This window comes from Magnolia sinica, chromosome 2 (assembly GCF_029962835.1).
Source record: "Magnolia sinica isolate HGM2019 chromosome 2, MsV1, whole genome shotgun sequence".
Taxonomy (NCBI): Eukaryota; Viridiplantae; Streptophyta; class Magnoliopsida; order Magnoliales; family Magnoliaceae; genus Magnolia; species Magnolia sinica.
Window position 1 is genome coordinate 10,258,666 of NC_080574.1, and position 25,085 is coordinate 10,283,750.

At 37.6% G+C, this 25,085-nt stretch overlaps 1 protein-coding gene across 7 annotated transcripts in view; it reads left to right on the forward strand.

Annotated features, from left to right (window-relative positions):
* The first annotated feature begins 3,895 nt into the window (after positions 1–3,895).
* The window catches only part of LOC131234449 (probable DNA helicase MCM9), a 33,296-nt gene continuing 12,106 nt past the window's right edge, over positions 3,896–25,085 (forward strand). Inside the window, exons 1-12 of one of the 7 annotated variants that reach the window (XM_058231386.1) lie at positions 3,896–4,256; positions 4,469–4,571; positions 4,653–4,752; positions 4,839–4,977; positions 8,545–8,611; positions 9,791–9,965; positions 11,392–11,491; positions 11,678–11,775; positions 13,316–13,381; positions 13,621–13,713; positions 17,712–17,828; positions 22,476–22,548. In XM_058231386.1, the coding sequence (XP_058087369.1) occupies positions 4,108–4,256; positions 4,469–4,571; positions 4,653–4,752; positions 4,839–4,977; positions 8,545–8,611; positions 9,791–9,965; positions 11,392–11,491; positions 11,678–11,775; positions 13,316–13,381; positions 13,621–13,713; positions 17,712–17,828; positions 22,476–22,548 (1,280 nt within the window). In that variant the 5' untranslated portion in view covers positions 3,896–4,107. Of the gene's footprint in view, positions 4,257–4,434; positions 4,572–4,652; positions 4,753–4,838; positions 4,978–8,544; positions 8,612–9,790; positions 9,966–11,391; positions 11,492–11,677; positions 11,776–13,315; positions 13,382–13,620; positions 13,714–17,711; positions 17,829–22,475; positions 22,549–25,085 lie in introns of all 7 variants that reach the window. The other 6 variants (XR_009165718.1, XM_058231349.1, XM_058231342.1 and 3 more) reach the window with 6 other exon arrangements.

A 25,085-nucleotide genomic window follows, 5' to 3' on the forward strand; every position in this document is an offset into this window, starting at 1 on the left:
TCATGTGCCAAGCCTTTTCTTTAACTTTGCCTGGAGCTGCCCGACTGTGGTTCAAGCAATTGAAGCTAAACTTCATTAGTTTATTCTCTCATCTCAGCCAAGCCTTCGTCACAAACTTTATCGGAGGAAAGAAGAAGCTCAGAGTACTTACTCACCTCCTTCACGTCGTTCAAAAAGATGACAAGCTTCTGAAAGACTATATTAAGCGCTTCAATATGGAAGCCTTACAAGTCCATAAACACTCAGAAGAGCTCGACCTCAATGCCATCATGGGGTGGATTGAGAGATCGGCAATTCCTCTTCTCACTGGACAAAAACCCTCTTATTGCGATGAACAAACTACTGAACAGGTCGCAAAAGTACACTAATGCTGATGAATCTCTGATCCTACGAGAGGTCTTTCGGAACAAGGTCCCTCCGACCAAGGAGCAGCAGACAAAGGTAGAGCTAAGCTCGGCCAATACAAATAGGAAAAGGAAAGACGATCAATCACGGGACAATCGTAGTTCGAGCAAACACTCCAACAATAAGTTTAAAACTCACACTCCTCTCAACAAAATACCTAAACAGGTCCTAATAGAGATTCGGGACAAGCGTCTCCTTAACTAGTTGAATAAGGTGAAGTCTGATCCCAAAAATAAATATTATCTCTTTCATCGGGATCACGGGCATAACACCAGTGACTGTTTCGACCTCAAACAGGAGATTGAAGCACTCATCTGCGGTGGACATCTCGGAGAGTACGTCGACCACAGAGGAGATTGAGTCACGGCGAAAGATGGGCAGCCAATGAACAATGAGCTAACTGAGGAGATCTGCACGATCTTCGGAGGCCATCGAGGCGGGGGAGACTCCAACAATGCTCGAAAGGCACGCATAAGGAACATTTGCTCTCCCGAAGACAAAGTTCTACTCGTCGGGAGACCTCTAAAAGAATAAAAGGTAAAGACTCACAGTTTAACTTTCACCGAGGAAGATGCCCGAGGAATTCACCACCCACACGATGATGCACTTGTGTTTACCCTGACCATAACTAATTGAAAGGTGTTTCAAATCCTTGTTGATCTTGGATCATCGACTGATGTTCTCTTCGCTCAAGCTTTCGACAAGATGGGAGTCGATCGATCTCTACTTTGACCCGTTAAAACTTCATTACTCGATTTCTCTAGTGGGAAGGTCATGGCCGAGAGGACAATTCAGTTCCCGCTTACGGCTGGAGACGGACAAAACCAAGTCACCAGGATGGTCAACTTCTTGGTAGTAGACTGCCTGTCTGTTTACAATGTAATCCTTGGCCGACCGTCCCTGAATACCCTGTGAGCTGTGATCTCGACCTACCATCTAGCTATGAAATTTTCGACCAAGCAAGGTGTTAGGTCAGTGAAGGGCAATCAACATGACGCTCGGCAGTGCTCTGCAATGACACTAAGAGCGTCACATTAAACGATGACTATCACTTCTCTAAATCCTCGTGAGGATTCTGAGGAAAGAGGTCGTCCCATGGAAGACCTTATTCCCGTCTAGCTTGACGAATCTGTCCCTACAAAGACTGTCCAAATTGGGTTGTCCCTAACAGCTTCACTACGGGACAAGATGATAACTCTCCTTCAACGTTATGCGGACGTATTCGCATGGTCTCATGAGGACATGCCCGACATCGATTCTAAGATCATCGTGCACCACCTGAATGTCGACTCTGCTCATCGACTAATTTGATAAAAGCGGCGTGCATTTGGTCCCGAAAAGATATGCGGTGATCGGATAAGAAGTTGACAAACTCCTCAAGGTTAGGTTCATCGAGGAAATTTATTATCCAAACTGGATAGCCAACGTTGTGTTGGTGAAAAAAAACAAATGGGAAATGGCGGGTCTGTGTAGATTGTACAGAATTGAACAAGGTTTGTCTCAAAGATAGCTTCCTTCTCTTCCGGATTGACCAACTGATCAACAACACCAATGGGCACGAGCTACTCAGTTTCATGGATACTTATTTTGGTTATAATCAAATTGTAATGCATCCACATAATAAAACAAAATCTGCCATTGTCATCGACAGAAGGTCTTTATTGTTACCGAGTCATGCCTTTTAGATTCAAAAATGCAGGTATCACTTATCAACAATTGGTTAACAAAATATTCGCCTGATAGATAAGGCAAATAATGGAAGTATACGTCGATGATATGTTCGTCAAAAGCATTAAAGTTACAGGCCAAATCGGCTAAGTTCGAGAAAATGTTCCTCGTTCTTCACGGGTATTGGGAAATTGTATCAACAAGAGATAAAATAATTTATGTAATGTGAAGGTAGAATGGCTTAGATTGCATTAATAATAATAAAAATCTCATTATTATTATTTTTTGATAATTCAACATCTACGGAATAGGTGACTTGAGCGTAAACGAAATAAATTACACTAATAAAAATAGAAAAAAAGATATTCCTTAATCTAAGGTGGATACAAAATGCATATATTAAGGTGGGCCCAAAATAAGGGCTGCACCATCTTCATTAGTCCGACCGTCTCACCTAATCCATCCCAATCTGCTCGACCTGGTTTCAGAGAGAGATGACCAATCTGCACTGTATTCCAACCTTTGGGCAGAGGCACATGCCACGGGTAAAGTAGGAGCCCCCAGCAACACATTTCCTCTACAATCTAACAGTAGCGCGTGAAATACCCAACCAATTTTGGACCCATCATCCTGTTTGTGTGACATCCGGTACGTCCATCAAGTTGGCCTTGACGCTAGGCACTCGAGGAATAATCAGCCGAATCCACAACTCTGGTTGCCCACACAGTAGAAAATAATGGGATGGGATGCCAATAATATGTTTGTGTTAGGGTTACCAGTGTGTGTATCTTTCATCAAACTCGTCCGTGAGCTGTGACCCACCGTCTGAAGGTTAGAAAGAAAATTAGCACGATCTGAACTCACGTGGGCCACATCTCCCGAACACAGGGTTTTAGGCGCAATGTTACATTATTTTTGTTGGTTCGGCTCATCAAAGTTTTTCATTAGTTTGATATTTGTTTTAAAATTTTTATTTTTAAGGTAATCAAATAAATAACAGAGTGGATTTCACGTATCTATAAGGGGGCGTTTGGTGCAAGGCATTAGATGGGACAAAGTAGGATGGTATTGCATTTGTTCTTAGGCAAATTTTATCATGTATTTGGGAAGATAGGAAATGTTAGATTAAGTGGGATGGAATTGCATTTGAATTTCTATAAATTTTGAAATTCATTACACATGTGGGCTGCACATTGATGCATGTGTTTATTCATGGTGTCCTTCCATATACACCCTTTACACAGCCGTGGCTATTTTGATTATATGTGTGTACAAGTGACCGGCATCTGTTATCCAACTAGTCCGTTGATTACAATTTTATGGTCCACTGAATAAGATTTTGCTTAATCCATTATTTTATCTGTATCGAAGAATTTTCTTCCAAACATGGGATTGTAGGGCCAAAATAACATGGGATTTCTGAACATGCAATCATTGTCTAATATTGGTGTTAATCCAATCTAATGCAACTTAATATCATTTAATCCCACCGATCAAACGCGCCCTGATGAGCCCACGGAGCTTGGGTATTTTACCGGCTGCTTAAAACATTCGCGTGGACGAGTCCAACAAGAATCCACTCTACACGCACTTTTTACACGTGGTACACTTACCACCCTGGCATGCTTGTGGAGCATCTGGCCCGTGCATAAGGTAGTCCCCACCGCAAAACCGACCTCACACCAAAATCAGGTCCGTCGTTTTATAAAGTGGGCCCCCTAAACCCAAATAACGTACGTCGCACCCATTACCCGACATTGCTCTTCATTCAAACCTTGCGTGTTGCGCACCTTACCAGCGGACGTCCCGATTAATTACTCTGTCTCCACCTTATACACGGTTCAGATGTGTCGCACACTCGCAAGCTTCCCACGAGTGCTGATGCATGTGTAGAGAAGAGCTACTGTGGCTAACAAAACCTCAGCCTCAGGCCGTACATTTTCCCGCCCAAAATCATCTCTCTCTTTCTCACATACCCTCTCTGCCTTTCTTCCTTTCGACTCCGAAATCCCAAAAACCACAATCACATCAGAAATGGTCACAGAAATGGGCACATCATCCTCTTCCTCCACCTCAGATCACATCCATGCCGTTGGTCACTTCCTTCTCCGCCACTACTCTCATCCACTCCGTTCAATCCTTCTCTCCCCAGATCCTTTGCTCCACTACCCGCTCATAATCGAGTACGTTTCTATGCGAAAAATACTGTTTTCTCACAGTGCCCACCAAGAGTCGGTGCACACATCTCTCTCGCCATCCGGTAATGGTGGGCGGGAATCTCAACACGCATTTCAGAATGCATATTTCGAAATTCGCATTCTGAAATGCTTGCGAGAATCCCGCTAATCAAATTGGTTTCAGCTTCTCTCTCACACTTCTTCTATTCTCTTCTCAGTTTCGCAGAGCTAACAGAAGCAAACCCTTCTCTAGCCTATCTTCTCTTCTCCCAACCCACACAATTTCTCCCTCTCTTCGATGAGGCCGCTCATCTTGCTCAGGTATGTGCCCTGATTGAATCCTCACCGTTCGTAAGTCCATAGAATTCCTTCACATTCTGCCCTATCTAACTGAAAATCTAGGACACCATGTTCAAAGGCATTAAGGACCGCAACAGTGTGATTTTAAAGGATTTTGTGCATGTCCGCATCAACATCAGCGGCTCTCCTTTAGAATTCCCTGGTGAGGTTCTGTTGGATTGATTTTCATTTGTTGTCAATTTTGATTTTTTTGCCATCTTGTGTTTCCGTTGATTGTGATTTTTGTAGAGACGTTCCCGAGCATTGGGCGTGTGAGAGTGAAGCATCGGGGCATCCTTCTTACTCTCAAAGGGACTGTCATAAGGTCTGGAGCCATCAAGATGATTGAAGGTGAACGGGAATACCAATGCCGGAAATGCAAGCATATGTAATCAATTCTATCCTATTTTTTTTTTTAAAAATTTTCCTTTCATGTTTTCTCTTCTACAGTTGTGATTGATGAAATGATTTAATGAACATACATATTATTTTCTTTACATTTTTTTTTGCGTACCGGTTTGTGGTTTTTGCAGTTGTTATGTACTATTTCATGGAATTTCCAGCTCTGTTTGCTTTTTAAATTTTTTTTTTTTTTCTTTGGCCATTTATAGATTGCAATTAATTTAGTTAGTTCATGTATGTGATGTGATGTCTGCAATTTACGAATAAGAATTCAAAATCTTCTTGACATAAGAATCAATGTCCATAAGTTTGTGTAAAGAGGAATTTACTATGACGAGCATGCTCTACTGTATCTGGGTGCTTGTTACGATGGTCCAGGACCATGGGACTTAGCGTTGATGGCCATATCCCAAAATTCCAGTGGATTAGACCATGGTAACCATCTGACCAGTGGCTTCAAAAGGGACCACTTTCTCAAAACGTAGCGAGGTCTGCATCAAGAAGCAAAATTTGCAATACCACAACAATTTTTGCTGGCAGTTCATCCACATGTTGGCCACCAGATCAACATTCCTGATCACCATACATGCTTGCCCTGTGAGGTGCAGATGGAACTGCATAGCACTTCCATAACGAGCATTGCATAATGACATTTCTAATTTCTCAAAGTAAATACATGCTTAACTAGAGGCAAAAGACTGTTTGTCATTATGCCCTTTGAAACTTGCAAGCATGTCGTTAGTATCTCCTATTCCCTTGAGAATCGTGCTTTCCCCCCCTTCAATATCTGAAGGCTATAGTCTTAACCTGCAATTTCTTAGGCTATGACTTTGAGCTTCTCCATAACACTGGTTGGTTTTGGCTTTAGTTTTCTATTCCACTTAGTCCTTACCCTCTTTGGGGGTGAGCTGATTTTTACTCACTCAACCTTTTAATGGGTAACTTCCCTTTTCAAAGTATTGCTTTTAAACTTGCTTGCACTTGGAATCAGAACTAGCTTTGTTCTGGTCCACTTAGTTGGATGCCTGAAATAATAACAGAAGTGTAATAGGCTATTAGCGTCTTCACTCAAATGTTCAAAGTAATAGTATCCAAGTGATGCTATTGCCTTTTGATACTCCTACGGTTAGTGACCTTAATTCTGTGTTTGGATGTTTGGATAAAGTCCAACAGATGGATGGTTCGCTGCCCAAGTTGATATCATTTTAGATTGGACGCGAAACATGGTAGATAGCAGAAAGAGTTGGAAAATGATATATGCAGTTGATGTGATCTGTGCTGTAACGGCCGCAATTTTTGTTAATAAAATTTAAAATTTAAAATTTTAATTTTGAGTGGGAAGGAGATCCACCGATCTCATCATCCTTCCTCTTATCTCTCTCTATTCAAAACTGTCCTCGTCTCCCAATGAATCCTTTTTCTTAAAAAGGGAACGTAAGAGAGCAAGAGTCCTATCAAAACTAAAAGAATCAAAGAAAGACTCGTAGAAAAAAAAACACAAAAGGGAAAGTGGGAAAGAAGATTTTTGGAATTTGTCTACACAGGTTAGTGTGTGTGTGTGTGTGTGTGTGTGTGTGTGTGTGTGTGTGTGTATACACATACATATATATATATATGTATATATTTCTTTGTTTTCTTTACGCGTTAGTTAATTTGGTATGATCTACATATTGGATGGATTGGATCAATCAAACATCTATTATGTAGGTTTAATTCATTCATGTGAAAAGCTACACTGATGCGCATGACTTTAAGGCTGATGTGCAGAGGGTGAGATTTTTCCATGATGGACAACGATTGGTATGATCTGTATTGTTCATGGGTGTTCTAAGACTTAATTATGTAATATTTTTAAGAATTACATCAATTCGACATCTCAATGGACCGTACTGATCATAGATCTACCAAATTTCTTCCTTAATCTAACAAAATTGAATAAATACCGGAAGAGTAATTCTCTGCACAAGATACAACTTGGCACAGAGAATTATGTGACATAATCTGAAATGTGTGATTAAATCATCATCATTCATTAGTTTCTTAAGATTAAAATAAATTAAAATCGTAAATTCCAGACCGATCGGACTATTGGATGGGCAACATCGATCTTAAGAAATGATAGATAATGAATCACACGTTTATTCATTATGTGTAATCGTAAGATTAAAAATAATTCTTATTTATGTGATTTTAGGGAATCCTAATTCAATTCAAACCGTTAGTTCACGGAATCATCTTCACCGCGTCAAGGTGAGTGATCCCGATGTGTTTCCCATCCATCAAGTTAAATTAGATGGATTGTTTGATATGTTGTATGCTCACCCTAATACAATTGCTATGTACTCTTAATTGATTTAGATGAATGTGTGATATTTGTATTAGTATAATAATAATGATTTGATTTGATTAATGTGGTATAATCAATTATTTGAGTTACTATATTAATGCAACTTATATGTTGAATTAATAACTGGATATAAATTGAATGATATACTGGATAGTATGGGACTATGTTGATTCAAATGTGATAATCGAAATGATCTATGCAATACATAATTCATGATTCCTTGATATGCTTGTGCATCTATCAATTGGATGCACAACACATGTTGAATTCTAAGGGACCTCCCTGGATCGTATACCTGGTAGAATCGTTACCAGAAGCCCGCTATACTAGTGGAAGCCTACTTAAGGAGTAGATGCGGCCTTCCCTATGCCTACTAAATGGTAGAAGCCTGCCAAGGGGCAGATGTGCGTTGACGGTTTTCTAACTCAGGCAAGTGGATGAATTCCCACTTAATGCATTGATGCATTGCATAATATTTGCATTTAAAAAAAAAATTATATTGTGTATGATTATTGGCATTCTATTATAATTTGACTGGTAAGCTGTACTGACTGATGAATGATGCCAAGTTTATGCTGATTGAATGTTTATGGATGTTGAGAATGGACAAATGTTGATGATTAAATTATTTTGTGTGAATGATTGTGAATGGACCTAGTTGGAATGTAGAAAAGAATATTAATTTTGTCTTTGAATAATCGTATAATGGAATGAAGTTAGGACACTTTGTGTACGAGTTATGACTCGAAACTCAGGTCTGAGGGTGTATGCTCTGTACTCGAATTTCAGGGCATGACATGTGTTGCCCCTATCTGACTCATTGCAGAATAAGTAACCATCCATCCTCTCTACCCAAGTCCATCATGCTTGCTACCTGGGGTACATCCAAATACACCTGAATGTTTTTGGATGGTGGTAAATTGACAATTTCTTCTACAGTGTGGTCCTATAAAAGAAGTGTTGTAAGAGAATTGTCAAGCATGTAAAAGGTCCTGTGGGTAACTTACAATGAGAGACAGTGATGACCAAACTGTATCGTTACCATTCTCTGTACTCTTCATTAGCATCAAATGATCTGTGACTCTTACTGCATCTTGCTGTTTTGATTACTACTTTCTGGCTCCAAACACATCATATTTCTATGAGCAATGCACGTTTTACCTTTTGTCTGGCTCATTTTGCTATCTTTTCACCTTTGACATTCAGATTTAAAATTTATCCAGAGCTGGAAACTGGAAATTCCATCAGACTTCCAACATCTTGCCCTTCAAAGGTTTATTCTTTTCCACTTATTGCACATCCTTCTGAAAATTTTCTACTTTTGAGGATTAGATAGACAAACTAGAGCACAATGATCAAAGTCAAACCTTGATATCTTGTCATTCATGATATTTCAGACAACAGTTCTTATGTATTATATTTATATTTGCTTTTTATCATGTTTCATCTTTTTTATTTTTATTTTTTTATAAATTTGTTTATACTAACCAATCTATGCTTAATAAGCATCTTGGCTCTTTCAAAACGATGTATTTGGTCAGTTTTTGCGATTGATGATAAGAATTATTGGTCAGGTTTTGCAATCAAAGAGAAAAATTGTTAATGCCTTGGAAATATATCTCAACCATTGTTTTAAATAGGTACGCTATGTAGCGTGTAGCTTATGCTACATAATGTAACGTAGCCTTAACACTACGTAGCTTATGAAAATAGCTTAAGTCACATGTAGCCTTTGCTACATGTTAATTTCCATAGGCTACATGTTACATAGGCTATGCTACATGCTACGTAGTTCGCGTTACGAGTTATTTTTCACCGCAACATTAAAATCAATTAATGTTTTCAATGATTTATTACAATTTTCTATTTAAAAAAGTTAATTATTTCAATGCTTTAGTAAAATAATATAAATAAAAATCTTAAATTTAGCTGCTCTTTCTTTACCTTTATACTTAATCATTGCCCTTTCCTATTACTTTAGGTTGCATTTGGTTGCACCAAATATAATGAAATTTTGTTAAATTTCATTATTAATCAGTCTTAACTTGGTGCAAAACATCATGAATTGGTGCAACCAAGCGCAACCTTCATTAAAAATCTAAAAGTAGTGTGTACTAATTCTGCACGCTATGTAGCTTATGCCTCACGCTTCAGAGGGGTGAACGCTACGCTACATGCTATTCGCTATTTAAAACACTGATCTCAACATGCCTAGTATAAACTTGGCAACTTTTCAGTTCAAAGTATTTGTTTTACAATTTATAATAAATCAGCTGGATTCATTTGTCAGTTGTTTCATTCCAGCTGGCCAGTCTCATTTCCTAACAACTCCTATTCTACCGTTATATCTTTTTTTTTTTTTTGGGTGTCATTCAGAATCTCTACATCAATATTTGTCTGTGTTATTGCACCTTTCTCTTAGGAGTTTGACAAAAAGATGTTCCTGTGACAGGGTGCTAGGCCTTGTGAAGGTGCAAATTTTCAGTTTGTGGAAAACAGTATCATATGCCATGATTATCAGGAGATAAAAATCCAGGAGAGCACCCAGGTTTTGGGTGTTGGGTCTATTCCTCGTTCAATTACAATTATTCTGAAGGATGATCTTGTCGACATGGTTAAAGCAGGAGGTAATACTTTCTGGAAGCTCGTTCTTGAAAACATGTGGTTTAGCTAACAAAATATGCTTCCATAATTTGTTATTACTTGTTTTCAAAGGTTCTATGATTATGCTGTTTAACAACCCTAACCAACCCATAAGAACATAGGTTATTTTCCGAATGTGAATTCCAATTTTAATCTCTGCGTTATCTGTCTCAAGGATATAAAAAATACTTTTTACTCTAACATTTGACATTAATGGCCAGAGATATATGCTTTTATATCTAACTGTTTGATTAGTTCTTCTATGAGAGTTACAGAAATGGAGATGCTATTGAATTCTATGTATTATTTGGACTTGTGCCATTGGGCTAGTTCATATGCTAAAGGGGATTGTTTTGTGCATCAGCTGGTGACAAGGACTCTTTTCCATTGTTGCAATTTGGGTTATTGGTTGTTGCAATTTGGGTTATTGGTGCCTTTTGTGTTTTTTGAGGATTTTTTTGGTAGGTTCTCTTATCCTTTTCGTTGTTGAAAATTTTTTGTCAATAAAATATCCTCACCATTATTATCCGCTCATGCCATTACACACTGAACATCATTTGACCTTGTAGCATATGCAGGAGATGAAGATCAGAATGTGTGCAATGCTTGTAGCTGGTAGGGATTGAAATGTATGGTTTACAATGTCTATTAGGCTGTCTATTTGGCATGTGATATTCTCATGGTGATTCTTTATAAACCATGGATTTGGGTTTCAGTGGTCAATGCAAATGTTTCATTTCCAATATATCAGCTCCTTGGGTCCGCTCCAAAGTCAAGACTGGAGGTTACGAAATGCATATTACAGATGGTATTGGAAATAATTGAAAAAGTCATTGGTCAACTTAACAGCTTCTTAAACTGGAAATATAATGAACAATTGCAAATCCTTCGAACTTCTTTGTGGCAACAGTTCAGTTAGTTATAACAACCTGTGCAAGACAAACAGTGAAGAGATGTGGGGTCATATCGCTGATCGAAAAGAGAAAAGGTAAGAATTTTGAGATCATATCCGGCCAGCTAACTCTGGAAAAAGATCTTGAGGATGACTCGGCTGGATGAAAATTGCTGAAATTGGACCCCATAGATTGAAAACAACCTACATAATCTATTGGAACCAGCATGCAACTTTTATTGAATGAAGCTATTGTGCTTGTTTCCTTAAGACCATGTTCCTTGTCATATTAAATATTAGGTTAATAGATTCTTGTAATATGCTTTTTCTTTCTTATGCTCCTTATCTCTCGCTGCAATTCTTTTTTTATTTTTCTTTTTCTCTGTATTTATGAATTATTCTTGCAAATTTGGTGCTGTTTAGTTATGTTCTTGAGTGCTGCTATATCGAATGGGGTTTGGCTTGTATGGTGTTTCAGTGCTCTTTATGTAGGTTTCACTGATACCTGGTTGTTTCAGATGACATAATTGTTACAGGGGTTTTGTCAGCAAAATGGTCCCCAGATTTAAAGGATGTCCGCTGTGACCTTGATCCTTTTTTAATGGCTAACCACGTGAGGTATGAAATTTTATTTTCCAGCGATCACTTAGTATTCTAGTATTGAAAAATGCATTCCATGTTTGTTGACCTTATGATGGTCTCATGATTCTGGAAGTATATTTCTATTTTACTTCAAGAAAGTAGATCTGCTTGCATTTCTATATTCTACTTATCGCTTTTACTTGCATATCTTTTGTTTTCCAGGAGAACCAATGAACTAAAATCAGATATTGATATCCCTGTTGATGTTGTCAAGAAGTTTGAGCAGTTCTGGTTAGACTTCAAAGATAATCCCTTGAAAGGTGGTCTGACGGATCCATATTTTTATATTTGTTGGTCATATGCAAGGCTGCTACTTGGGCATCAATATGCATGTTTTTGGTCAAACTTTAAAGCAGCAAACTGTAAAGCATGGAAACGCTCACCTTAGACCATATTTGCAATTTGCACTTACAAAAATGCAGACTCATTTTTATTGTTCGAGTCAAACCTGTAATCCATGAATGCAATACGAACTGTGATATCCTCATTTCTGAGTTGTTTCAGTGAATTCACCAATTCACAGTTTCTTCAGTTTTGTCATGCAGCTCCTTCACTGTTCACCAGTGTCGGAGCAATGTATCAGCCAGCTCCAAAACTGACATGCCTTGGTAAATATTGGCTGATACATTTCAGATATTGGCGGTATTGGTGTATTTTTTTGCTTGAAAAATCTGGAGAAACATAGGCTAAATAGGAGAAACTTGAAACTGGCAAATACTTGTATTTAAGTGCTTATCCAACCATTATGTGATATGACTACCGCTATTGCTGAATCTTGAGTTCTGATCTTCAGTGAATGCATTGACTTCAGTTTTGATAGCTTTGAGGTTTAAGCAGTACACAAGTTGTGAACTGAAAGGAACAACATCACTGTGATTCCACCTATGTTGAGTTGTTGACCTCATGCACCACTTTTTAGCTGCAAAATCTAAAACAAGACACGAACAAAGATCTATACCCAAAGAGTGAATAATGGTAAAAAATTAAAAAGAAACAGCAAAACCAACAGAAAATTAGAAGAACAGCATCTGTTGGTTGTATTGGCTGATATATCAGGCTATACAGCCTCCCAGCTGTATCGGTCATGTTGGCACCATCGGCATGAATGGTTGGGGTGGCTTTCACAGAGTGACGGACTGTATCTATTTTTAAGAATTCCATTATGCATGGGCCAATATTTTGATCCTTTAACACCTTGTTGCATCTGTCTTTAGTTTTGCCGAGTGCTGCTAACCTCTCTAATACCTTCTATCTCTGACCTATGGAATTGACCATTTGCAGAAAATGTGAAGTTCTGTAATGCTATGCACAGTTGGCCCCTCTCGTACATTCTGCTTGGTGTGGTAGTGGGCTACCTGAGAATTTTATTTCATCTGCTTGGATTTCAGCCCTGTCTTTTTTCGCATTAGTACTTGCAAATTTCCAAACCATTCACTTCTTAAGTTCTAAGGCTCCTTATGCTGGAGAGAACTACAATTGATACATTCAATTTTAGTTTCTTTGTAATTTGGATTTCACATATTCACTGGGGGAAAAAAGGAAGCGAAGTTCAGCATCGCTTGTTCTTGTTTGTTGACCTGGAATCATATTCCTGAATCCTGATGTATAAATTTCTCACTGTATCCATTAAAACTGGTCTCTCACGTACCTTCCCTCTCTTAATTAATAGAGAATTTTTTTTTCATGGCATTAAAATGATTTAAAAATATTTTCTTCAATTTTTTTTTTCTTCATTATGTTTTTTCTTTCAATTTTTTATTTTTTACATGTTCCAATCACACTTCTTCAAACTATTTGCAGGACGAAATGCCATTTTGCAAGGAATTTGCCCACAAGTTTTTGGACTCTTCACAGTGAAGCTTGCAGGTGTGCCAGCTTCCCATATTAGTTGTTTATTTCCTTTATTATCTTTTATTGTTTTGAAGATTGGAATCTCATTGGTTTGTTTGCTATGCTAAAGTTAAAAAGAAAGTATTGAGTGCTTTGGGCAAGAAGACTCTGTGATGCATGAAATGGAATGCACCTTTCTCCTTCAAATCCACGCCATCAACTCATCCTTTATGTTTATGCTAACATTTACTAGTTTGACTACTAAAACATTTCAGTGGCATTAACATTGATTGGAGGTGTGCAACACATTGATGCTTCTGGGACAAAGGTTCGGGGAGAATCTCATCTTCTTCTAGTTGGTGACCCAGGTGTGTTTTTATTTGTAATCCCTTGTTATTTGAAGCTGCAGCCTTACAACTCCTTGCTTTAGGATTTACCTTGAAATGCTCTCTTGGTTGACTTGACTGATATACTCTTTGCAATAGTTTGGCAGTGGGGATCTCAAAATGTGAAAAGTGGTGTGCAGTTGCTTTCAAACCGGGCCTAGCAGAATTTTAGAGCTTCCAACCTACTCAGCCTATTTAATTAAAACATATAAAAACTAAACTAGAAATAAAATACTGTCATTTTGTAGAAAAAATAAAAATATCAACCATATATTTAACTCTTAACTAATAGAAAATAACTCTTATTATAACTAAATTACAACCATCATAACTAAGCTTAGAGTTTTTAAATTTATATTAATATATCATAATATATAATACACATATGGTAGGGAGGTAAGGGGTGGACCATATTCATGACCTGCCGGGTGTGACCTAGTAAACTCAAACCCAACTTGTTTAATTTGGGTTAGATTTATTGCATTCTTCCGATTGGATTGGGTGATGCTGGGTTCGGTATTTGACCTTTTTCTAGCTTGGCCCAGTTGTGGCCCAAGGAAAAAGGAGGCAAATTAGTGAAGCCTAGTAATGATGGCAGTTATTCGGACAATTTGGAGAGAGGGGAACAACTGCTGCTTCCAAAACTAAAGCGAATTAGAGGATCATGTATATAGAGGGCCAACATGGATGTCATAGGCTGGATTTTGTTTCAACAGATTTTGATCCGAATGATGGATCTTTGCTAGTAGCTTTGTAATTTTTTATATTGAGCTTTTGCTCTTGTTTATTGAATAAAATTGTCATCTTAAAAAAAGTATTCTTGTTAAAATCCCCGCATTTGTTTCCATGGAACTTGGGAAAATTTAGTAGGATTTGCTTTGGGAGGGGAAAGTAGAGAATATTTCACTTAGCTGTAAGGAAGACTAGAATCTCATGTGCAAGGTATCTCAAATCCTCACTCAATAAGGGCTTCAAATGATGGACATGAATGTTGAGGTCTACATAGATCCTCACCTAATTATGCTGAGGAAGTTATTTGGGGTCCTCCTTGTAGAAGAAACTTGATTGTTGAAGAAGTGGAAGAATTGTTGCAGATGTTGGATTTCCTCTCAAATCGTTGCCCAACAATGTCGGAGGAGGATGCTTTGGTGTGGCTCATTGAAAAGTCTGGAAAATTCTCGGTTTAGTCCGTATACAAGAGACTATATGGGGGTTATAATGAGCAAGCTGAGTGTCATACAAAGCATGTTTGGTGATATGGTGCTCCTTCCAAGGTGGCGGTGTTTGCATGGCTGGTGGGTAGGAAAAAGGTTCTTACAGTCGACAGTCTACGAAGGTGTGGTGTGATAATTTCTAATGTGTCTTCTATGTTATAGTGATGAGGAGTTGGTTGATTATCTATTTATTCACTCTTTGCATCGAAGATGTGGTCCGGGTTCTTCAATGTATTTGGAGTTTCATGGGTTATTCCTGGATCGATTGATCAGCTTTTCTTGGCTTGGCATGGAGGGGGTAAGAGCAAAATCGGGAAACAAATATGGCATTTATGTTTACTAGCATGCCTTTGGAGCATATGGTTGGAGTTTTGGAGAGTATTCGTCGCTGTTTCAGAAATCGAAGGGGCTGTTTTCTTGAAGTTTTCAAGAGGGCAAAAAGGAATGTAATTGAGCGGGCGCATGCGGCTAATGTTCTCCCTGCTGCCCAATTTTCAGATTGCTGTTTCGATTTGTTGGGTGTAGTTCCTTTTGTTTTCTTGTCTGTTTTTCCTCTTTTGTATTCTTTTTGGCCTTTGGCATTTTTCAATAAATTCTTAACATCGCCTTAAAAAAAAAGGCCGAATGTCAAACTGCCAGCATCTGTTACTAGCTATTTGCATCTTCGTGGGTGACATTCTCGTTTTGTGGGAGAGCAAGGAACAACCTTCCGTAGCAATATCTAGTGTAGAGGCAAAGCATATGGCTATGGTGCATGGAACATGAAATTATATTTGATTCGTTCCCCTACTACTGAATTGGCAGTTAACGTCAGACTTTTCGTGCAACTATTTGGTGACAATAAAGCAACAAGTCATATTGCTGAGAATCTAGTTTCTGTAAGCGGACTAAATAATCTGAGGTTAATTGTTGTTTCATCAGGAAGAAGGTGACAACCAAGCCACTTAGATGAAATAGAGATTAAAATACACTTAGTAAGTTGGGAAGGATGGACATACATTTTCTAGCTTGAGGGGAAATGTTGTTAGAATAGTGATCTTTTGCTCTCTTCTTAGGGCTATTAGAGTCTTTTGCTCTTTTATTGGTTCTATTGTGACAATGTTCCCATTTGGAGTTACTTCTACCCTTGTAAGGATTTAGCCAATAAATAAAGACTAGTCTTTATGATAAGAGATAAATGGAATGGTTACAATTCTAATATTTCATTTTTTTTTTCTTCCTTAGTTTTTGTTTCCAATCTCCTGTTCTCTTGCTTTGGATCTCTCTTCCTTGATATCTCTTTTGTTAATTTGAGAAATCAGCTGAATGCTTGGGGATAAAAGCATAGCTATATGTGAACTCAAGCCGAAAAATAGCTAAGGTACGGTAATGTGGCTGCTTGCAATCAATTATGGTGTGCTTGATGTTAGTCCAATCTTGACATGTTGGAATTCATTGTGTTTATTCTTTCTAACTAAGGTATTCAATAACGGTAATGGTGGCCATAATGACCATTGTAATTACAGTTATGATATGGGTTGTAACGGCTGTTATGGTTAATTATATATATATATATATATATATATATATATTATCTTGGCTCTGTAACAGCCGTTACGGGCTATTTTTTCTGTAACAGCCATTACAGTTATATAATGACCATTACATAACCGTTTTTTAATACCTTGTTTCTAATTGCTTGCTGCTATTTTGGAGGGGTAGAATGCTGGCATTCCACTTCTTCTTCCTATTTGGTTATCTATTCAAATTTTCTGCGTCAATCCATTACAAGGTATTCTATAACGGTAATGGTGGCCGTAATGGACACTGCCATTACTGTTAAGACATAGGCCACAACGACCGTTAGGCACGTTATGTCCTTTTATTTTTTGAAAAAAGAAGAAGCTGTTTCAGCTTCGCAATGGACCATTCTAGGGTGGTTATGGGCCATTTTTTCGTAACGGCAGTTACAACCCTATAACGCGTAACGGTTATCACCATTACCATTACATTATGGCTGTTATGTAACCATTTTTGAATACCTAGATCCATCATTTTTTGATTTTTATTTTTTTTGGATATTATACTGTGTTGTTGACAGTTCATTGTTGACCCCTAATTCTTGGAGTCCCCTTTCAACCCATTGGTTTATTAATTACTCTACAGAGCACCTAGGGTTTAGTTGCTTGGTCTCATCTTAGGATATCCCAATAGTATGCACTCCACTGCTAACTCCTACTGATTTTCTTCCTATATGGCTGCCTATTGGTTTCTCCATTAACCTTTTGAAGTCACCTGTACACATTTTCATGTATTGTCAGAATTGTACTCTATCACTCTTCAATATCTTTGGGACATCTTTGACAAAGTACTCATGATCAGTTTATTGCTGATCTCATGAGTCCTCACCTGCCAACTCATTGTGTTATTGATTAACCATCCTAACCATATGTTGTTGCAACTTGACTTGATTCTGAGTACTATTCAGTTTCTTCCAGAACCGTTGGAGCTCTTATTTATTATATGGAGGTATGGAACTATTAATGAAAATGTCAAAACAATGGAAGCAAGAAAGAGACAAGCAGGAGTTTTAATGGAAAACAGAATTCACATATGGTCTATTAGGTATTTTTGAATCATAAGAAAGAAGAATGAAAACAGTGTACTCCATTGTACTATTGACACTTAAATCATCAATTGTAATGCCTTAATGTGATATTATTGGACTTCTGGGCTATTGTTGTTATCATGAGATAATGCTCATGTATGCTATGGGTTAAACCACAGGTACGGGAAAGTCTCAGTTTCTGAAGTTTGCTGCTAAATTAAGCAACCGATCTGTGATTACTACTGGTTTGGGGAGCACTAGTGCTGGCTTAACCGTTACTGCTGTCAAGGATGGAGGTAGACTTGTGTCTCTCACTTTGTTTATTGTTTCTGTGAAGTTTGTAGTTTGAAAACATCTGCAGCATGAAGAAGTTGGGCATCCCAACATGTGCCTATCATACTTTGTTCTCCCCCTCTCTGTTTTTTTTTTTTTTTTTTTTTGGGTTGGGTTGGGTAGTTATAATAGAGGAGAGAAAATACACAGGGCCTCCCAAAGCCTTTCAGGGTGGGGGTTGGGGTACAATGCAAACCTGCCCCACCAAGATGAAAATGAAAATAAAATATATTTCACTCTTTAGGGGAGTTATATGATCCTTGGCCTGAGGAAACAATATTTGTCCTAAGGAACTGGCTTCATACAAGTGCGGCCTATGGTTTGGTTCTCCAGTCCATTGGTCTGATGACCCGTATTGTGGATGAACCCTACCCAGAGAATCTCCAAGCTTGGAAGATTTTAGCCATTTATCTTGGGGCCTTTTCCCTCCTGAATGTGGAGCTTTTCTGTATTTTTTGTCCATCTGTTTGTGGCTGTCAATCAAAGGGTTAGGAACTTAGGACTGTCCCATCAGGGAGATTTTTGGGGCATGACCATCCATGGTGGTGACATCAGATCAAAGGCCCAGATCAGGAAACCATGGTTCACAATTGTATGGGCCCATGGCTGGAGGACACTTTACATCCCCTCTGCTAAGAAACTGAGGTAAAACTCTTACATTTAGCGTTCTAGAAACACTAAGAAACAGTAACTCGTTCAATAAAACTTTTGAGAATTTCTTGTTCAATAAAATTACCTAATCTTTTCAAGAAAGTGCATCCTGTACTTTTATGTTTATGAGCCAAAGTTCCAGCACATGAAAGTCGAAGTATATGCTTTATCTGGCCAAATTGATTGATAATATCAGAATCTGACGAATTCTTTCTTGCAAAGGACCCATTTTTGTACTAAGGGTAGGTTGATAACCCACAGCAGAAGGCATTCTACCTAATAAGACAAATACTTCTGATCCTGCTTGGATGAAACAGAAGAATGTGGAACATTCAGCATGCCATTGATCTTGTTCTTGGGTCGACTCTATCAAACCTTCCTCACTACTGAATGAACCCCACGGAGCATGCGGCGTTGAAGAGGCAAGTTGATGAAGTTTTTAGAAAATGGTTCATTTAAGAAAGTTTGAGTTCATGTGCTGTGCCGGCCCTCCTCACACCTAAGAAAGGTGACACTAGGCGCATGTGTGTGGACAAGCATATCCATAGACCTTCAGAGTCCGCAGATGGATTCGCATGCCATATCCATGATTTTCATAATAAGATTAGAAAACGGATTAATATGAGTAACGAAAAGTACGAGATATTTGCCGGTTCTCTTTGCAGGTTTAAAGAATTTTAAGTAGGTGGCATTGTGATGGTTCGTGTAAGGCCAGAATGGTTTCCGCAAGGGGCTGTTAGGAAATTACAAGCTTGTAGTGCCGGTCCTTGTAAGATATTGAGAAATTTGGATTCTAATGCGTATGTTGCAGAACTTTCACCTTATATGGGTATTAGCTCTACATTTAATGTGGAAGCGCTTGTGTCCTTTAAGGGTCCAACAACTGTACCCTCTAGCCCTTGTTCTAACCCTCACATTGACCCAGATAACTTTCTTGACCTGTCCCACGAACCATGGCCTTTGCCAGACCCTTCTTTCCAGCCTCGCCTCCATACCCAATAAAAGAGAAAAAGATTGAAGATATTTTGGATGAGCAAGTGGTTTCCACCAGTCATGAAGGTTTCCATAAGTATCTCATCAAGTGGAAGAACGGGCCAGAGTCAGACTGTACGTGGATCACAGAGGCAGAGCTTCAGAAGTTAGACCCAGATCTTCTAGAGCATTACTGCGGCTTTATTTTGCCAGAGACAAACTCTTCTAAGCCGAGGGGAGTTGATGAGGACATTCAGGCACTAGTCAGAGTATACCAAAGGAAGAGGAGAGCTCCCTTTTCTTTATGGTTAGGTGATGCATACATGGGGCCCTGTGGGCCCAATTCGAGTGCCTAGCCCATTGAAGAACCCACATGTATGATTGTACATATTTGAAGGCTCCACATTGGGAAGATGCATGTGGGCTACTTAGTTGGACCATTCCGACTGTTGGATCATCGTCATTGGGCATCTTGATCGTGGGCTACGAATTAGTTAGTTGTTTATATGTTTATTATTATTTTTGGTTTAGCTTATATTTTCGTCGAGTTCAGGGAGCTAGGAACAAATTTCGTTTTATTAAGCGTCTTTATATGAACCTTTTTATCTGAGAGTGTCTTTTTGTAAAAAGTCTTTTTTGAGACTATAAAGGTTTTGTAAAAGGTCCTTTTTGAGACTATAAAGGCTTGGACGTTCACACCTTAGCCCATTATTGAATATATGAAAAAAAGTTATTCTTTCTCTTTGTTTTGAGATGAAGCAAATCTCCTGTGATTGGTGTGAAGCTATGGAGTGAATCCAAGTTATCATTCTCTTTCTTTCTCTTCAATCAAAAGGTATTTCTTATCTTTTCTTGTTCTCTTTCTTTCTAGTTTTCTTTCTTCTTTCTCCAACAACAAACCATATCTATCTCCATATCCATCCTTGTTCTTCCTTTCTTCCATTCCATACACCTGCAGCGTAACCCGTCCCAAGCTCCCATCCAACCAAACCCCCTTCCTTTTCATCCTTTGTTTTCCCCAATTCTAAAACCCTAAATCCCCACTCCCAAACCCTTAACCTAATTCCCAATTAATCCAAACCTAGAATACTTGATCCTTGATGGACATATGTGAATCCCCTTGAATGTAGATCAATCCCTATGCTATAAATGGAAGTCCCATCTTCCATTGGTCCTATTTTTCTTCAATCTATATTTTTGAGGATCCATTCCGCAGGATTGTAGTTAGGTCTTGAATCTAAATATAATTGCTTGCTTGAGTACCTTTTATATTTGTGGTAGATTATATATTTTTGTGTTTCTCATTGATATTATAATCCATTGATTAATCTCATGACATCATTTTAGCCTAGTCTCATGTCTTGCATCAAATACATTATTGTAAATACATCACTTGCACTCTCTACACTGTACATTATGGTAATGGATAAGGGCTCTCAATAAACAAGGAATGCTTTGCCACATCACACTTAGCTAAGTCATCCACAATGGAATTAGCCTCCCTAGGGACAAAAGAAAAGGAATTGCATGAAGCATACATTCTGCTAATATCATTTACACAAAAGGCCCGCTTCCACGGAGGCTGAACAAAGCTATTTGCCTAAGATATGACAAGGTCTCTTTCTATGATAACCCAGCCTGGAGATCCAATGGTCTAATTGGCCACCAGAAGACTTGTGTTGAGAGCTTCCAACTCTGTCAAGTTAGTTATCCATCATATAGGTGGATGTGTAAGAAGCTCACCTATTGCTACTGCAAAGATAATAGTGCCTTCATGCAGATGTAGTATGATTTGTAATAGAAATTGAGTAGGAATTGGTCTTCTTCTTTCTAATGTAATTCTTTTATATTAATTTTGGATTTTGTCATATGTTGTGGATAGTACACTGAAGCACATGCCTCCTATTTATTATGTTCTCATTTATCTCTTTTATTTATAAATATGATTCATTTGATAGAGTTAATGGTGGAAATGGATTCCTATAGCCGACCCCAATTAGTTGGGATAATGCCTGGACGACGATGATGATTTATATCTTTTATGTGCATGGTCTAGAGCCACAATGAAGTTCATTTGCATATATTGTTTCATAATATCAATCACTTTCAAGTGTAGTTGCACGAAGGTTGAAGCAAATTGGCAATAGATTCATGTGTGGAGAGAGGAAGCATTTGTTTCAAATTGTTAATAAGTATAAACATGTAGGAAGCAGGAGCAAGAGCATGATCCTGAAGTGTGATTCGAATTGGGAGCGGCACATGATTGGAAGGATCGTGCAACTATAAGCTTTCAAATCCAATGCACTTATTGAAATTTCCAATTTTGAACGTTGAAAATGTGTGGTGGTGTGTTAGGCATAGAGAATGTGTGGAAAATTAGAATTCAACCATTAATTGCACCATGGATTGGACTAAAGGTTTTCTATGTCTAACTTAGAGAAGTTACTATAGATTTATTTTAGGCCTTGCTTGATTAGTGGGACAAGAAAATTAAAGAAAAAAACTGATAGTTATCCAATGATGAATTCCATGAGAACTATGAAGCATGGATTCCCATGGATTCCATTTTTATGGTTGTTTGAATAGCAAGTGGAAATCTCATATTTGTGAGACTGATTACCTTGTCTCTTGTGCATGAGAATTTGACTATAGAAAAAAGTTAATGATTACCAAGTGGAATCTATTTTTTTTGCTAACCAAACACAGAGAAATGCCACATCATGGGAAAATTGCTTCATTTTCCTTTATTTTCCCTCTCACCAAACAGGCCCTTAGAATATTTGTCAATGTCATGCGGCATTCTATCATTACTTCTCATTGAATATGCGTTGTTGCATTGTTGCATTGTTGCTTTTTAAGTCTACCTTCATCGTTTTCAACTCTATACTTCTTCTTCTTCTTCAAAAACAAAAACTCTATACTTCTTCATTGCAATTTGAACGATCTTTTGAATAATTGTTTATCTTGTACACTGAATGGATCTCTAGGCGAATGGATGCTGGAGGCTGGGGCCCTTGTTTTGGCAGATGGTGGACTTTGTTGCATAGATGAATTTGATAGGTAATTTTTTGTAATGTCGTAAGGCAGTGGCATTTTTTAGGGCTTAATAAAATCAATCAGTTGAATTCTGGTCTATTCTTCTTCTTTGTTCCTCATTGCAGCCCTAGGCCATATTGGTTTGCTGGAAAAAAAGATTCACTGTTTCCATCTTAATAATCTAGTTCACAGAATCCAGTCTGTCTAGAATTAGCAAAAATACTGGGTTTTGGGACTTGTAGTTTGATTCTCTTGATTAAGTCAGGTTAATTTTTATATTTAAGTGTCAAACCAAGACCAATGCAATGGAGCAACTGAACTACCACAAATAGATTGCCTAAATAATATTTATGTATGAATCACAAATGAAGAAACATCTGCGAAAAGCTAACCTCAAAGCTGTGCTCGAAATGGAGAAAATCAATGCTACATCTAATTGTAGTTCTGTACTCACACTTCAACCTCCCAGGAAATCTTTCTGATAAGACTATGGGCAATTCCCTAGATCTTAAATATCTGACTAAGAGTCGAGATCCTGTGGCAGAAAGTGGTTTGAAAATTGGAGAAAGGCATGCATTGTGTATTTTTGAGGAGATTGCCCAAATATTAATGATCCAAAATGTGTAAAATGGTCTATCGCTTTGCTCCACCTCAAGTTGTGCGGTGATGGTTGATGGATGACCTGCTTTCTCTTGACCCATTGAAAACAAGCTATTTGAATTTTGGACTGGACTGAAAATGTTTGAATGTCTCCTTGTGATACTCATTCTGAATATGTTTGAGCATGGAAGACCAGATTGGCAGACTTGTAGGTTTTATACGGATGTAAGAATGCCCACTTGTGGTATGTCGACATCTGAAGGCGCTGAATAGTCATATTCTTTCGGCAGTACATATGATTGTAACCAGTATTGTCAAAATCCTATGATTTACGATATACGATTGTAGTTGAATTGTAAGCAAAACGATTTGAATCCCAACCTTGAATCCCTTTTTATATGAACCCTACGATTCTATGATTTGAATCCTATTATTTACAATTCAAATCTCGATTTACAATTAAAATTATACTTGTCTTCTATTTTAAGCTTCACTTGGTTTTCATTTTATGTTTTTAAATCAGTGGGAACTTTAAGAATCATTTGGAAAAGGTAAATTATTTTATTTATTCTTTATAAGATATTAAATGATATATTCTCTTCAATGTTAAATAATGTGGCTTTTTTGTGTTTTCTTACTTAATTAGTTGAAACCCCAAATTGATGTATGACTTAGCTGTCATGTTTTTACAGATGGTTATGATCATGCTGACTTATATTGATTATGGAATGGTGTTTAGAAATCAAAAATATCTTTTTTCGTCGATCTATAGTATCAAAGGCTGCTTTGTCACCGTGATTCTACACTCAAGAAAGGTAACAAGAACATACATTATTAAAGGACCATTGTATGTTCTTTTAAGGAAAATATCTTGAAAGACGGAAAAAAATAATGGAATAAGAATCCTTTAACACTATCATGACATGGTATTACTTGGTGTGCATTGATGGCAGAAGGAAGATTGATGAGTTTTAAAAAAAATTCTGATTTATTTATATTTTTAATTTTTTTAAAGAAAATTGTAAAAAATCTTACAATTTACGATATGATTTGCGATTTGATACGATTCAACCCCTACTATGATTTTCGATAGGATAATGATTTTGACAACATTGATTGTAACTACTAATTATGAATACAATTATAATGTTGAAATTAGCAGCGCTTACCGTTTTTGTATGCTTATATTAATTTCGTTACGTAAAATTAGATTTCATTTTCGCCTTTTATTTTGTTTGATAATGTCACTCCCCGAATCTAGCACTGGGGTATGCTCGACCTTGATCCCGTACCTAAGGACATGAGTTATTGATTAAACATTCACAAACGATAATTCCACAAACCATCACATAATACCATTCTATAAACATACACTTTCTTAAAATAACTTCAATAATCATTAATTAAAATAAAATATCCACATCCCAACCAAAGCCTTAAATAACCTTATACTTCTAGTCCTTTACAGATAATTCTTAAACTTCAAAAGAAAACTAAACCTAAACAAAATAAAATAAAGGTAGCTAGTCATTCTTCCTTCAGGCATCTCCTTGAGATTTCGTTTTCCTGAAATTTAAAATCCCAAAAGGGTAAGCTGCAAAAACTTGAATTCTGAAGACTTCAATGTGAATGAAACATATTTGGCAACACTATAAATCTTTGCTAAAAAATCAATGGCTGAAATAAACGAAGTTTCCAAGGTAAATTCTTATGAGGTAAAATCATGAATGAATATATGTAAGCTATGGATGAAGTAACCCACAATAATTAATACAGTTCATCCCTTTGAACACCAGGGCCGTTTCACACCAGTTAGCCAATACCAAGGTATTCAAAGTCGGTCACATAAAGGCTATTACGTTATGGTAACCATCATAATTGTTACGTGTTACGGGGCCGAAATGGCCATAACAATCGTTAAAAAAAAAGAAGTTGTAGTGGCCTCGTAATGGTCCAAAAAA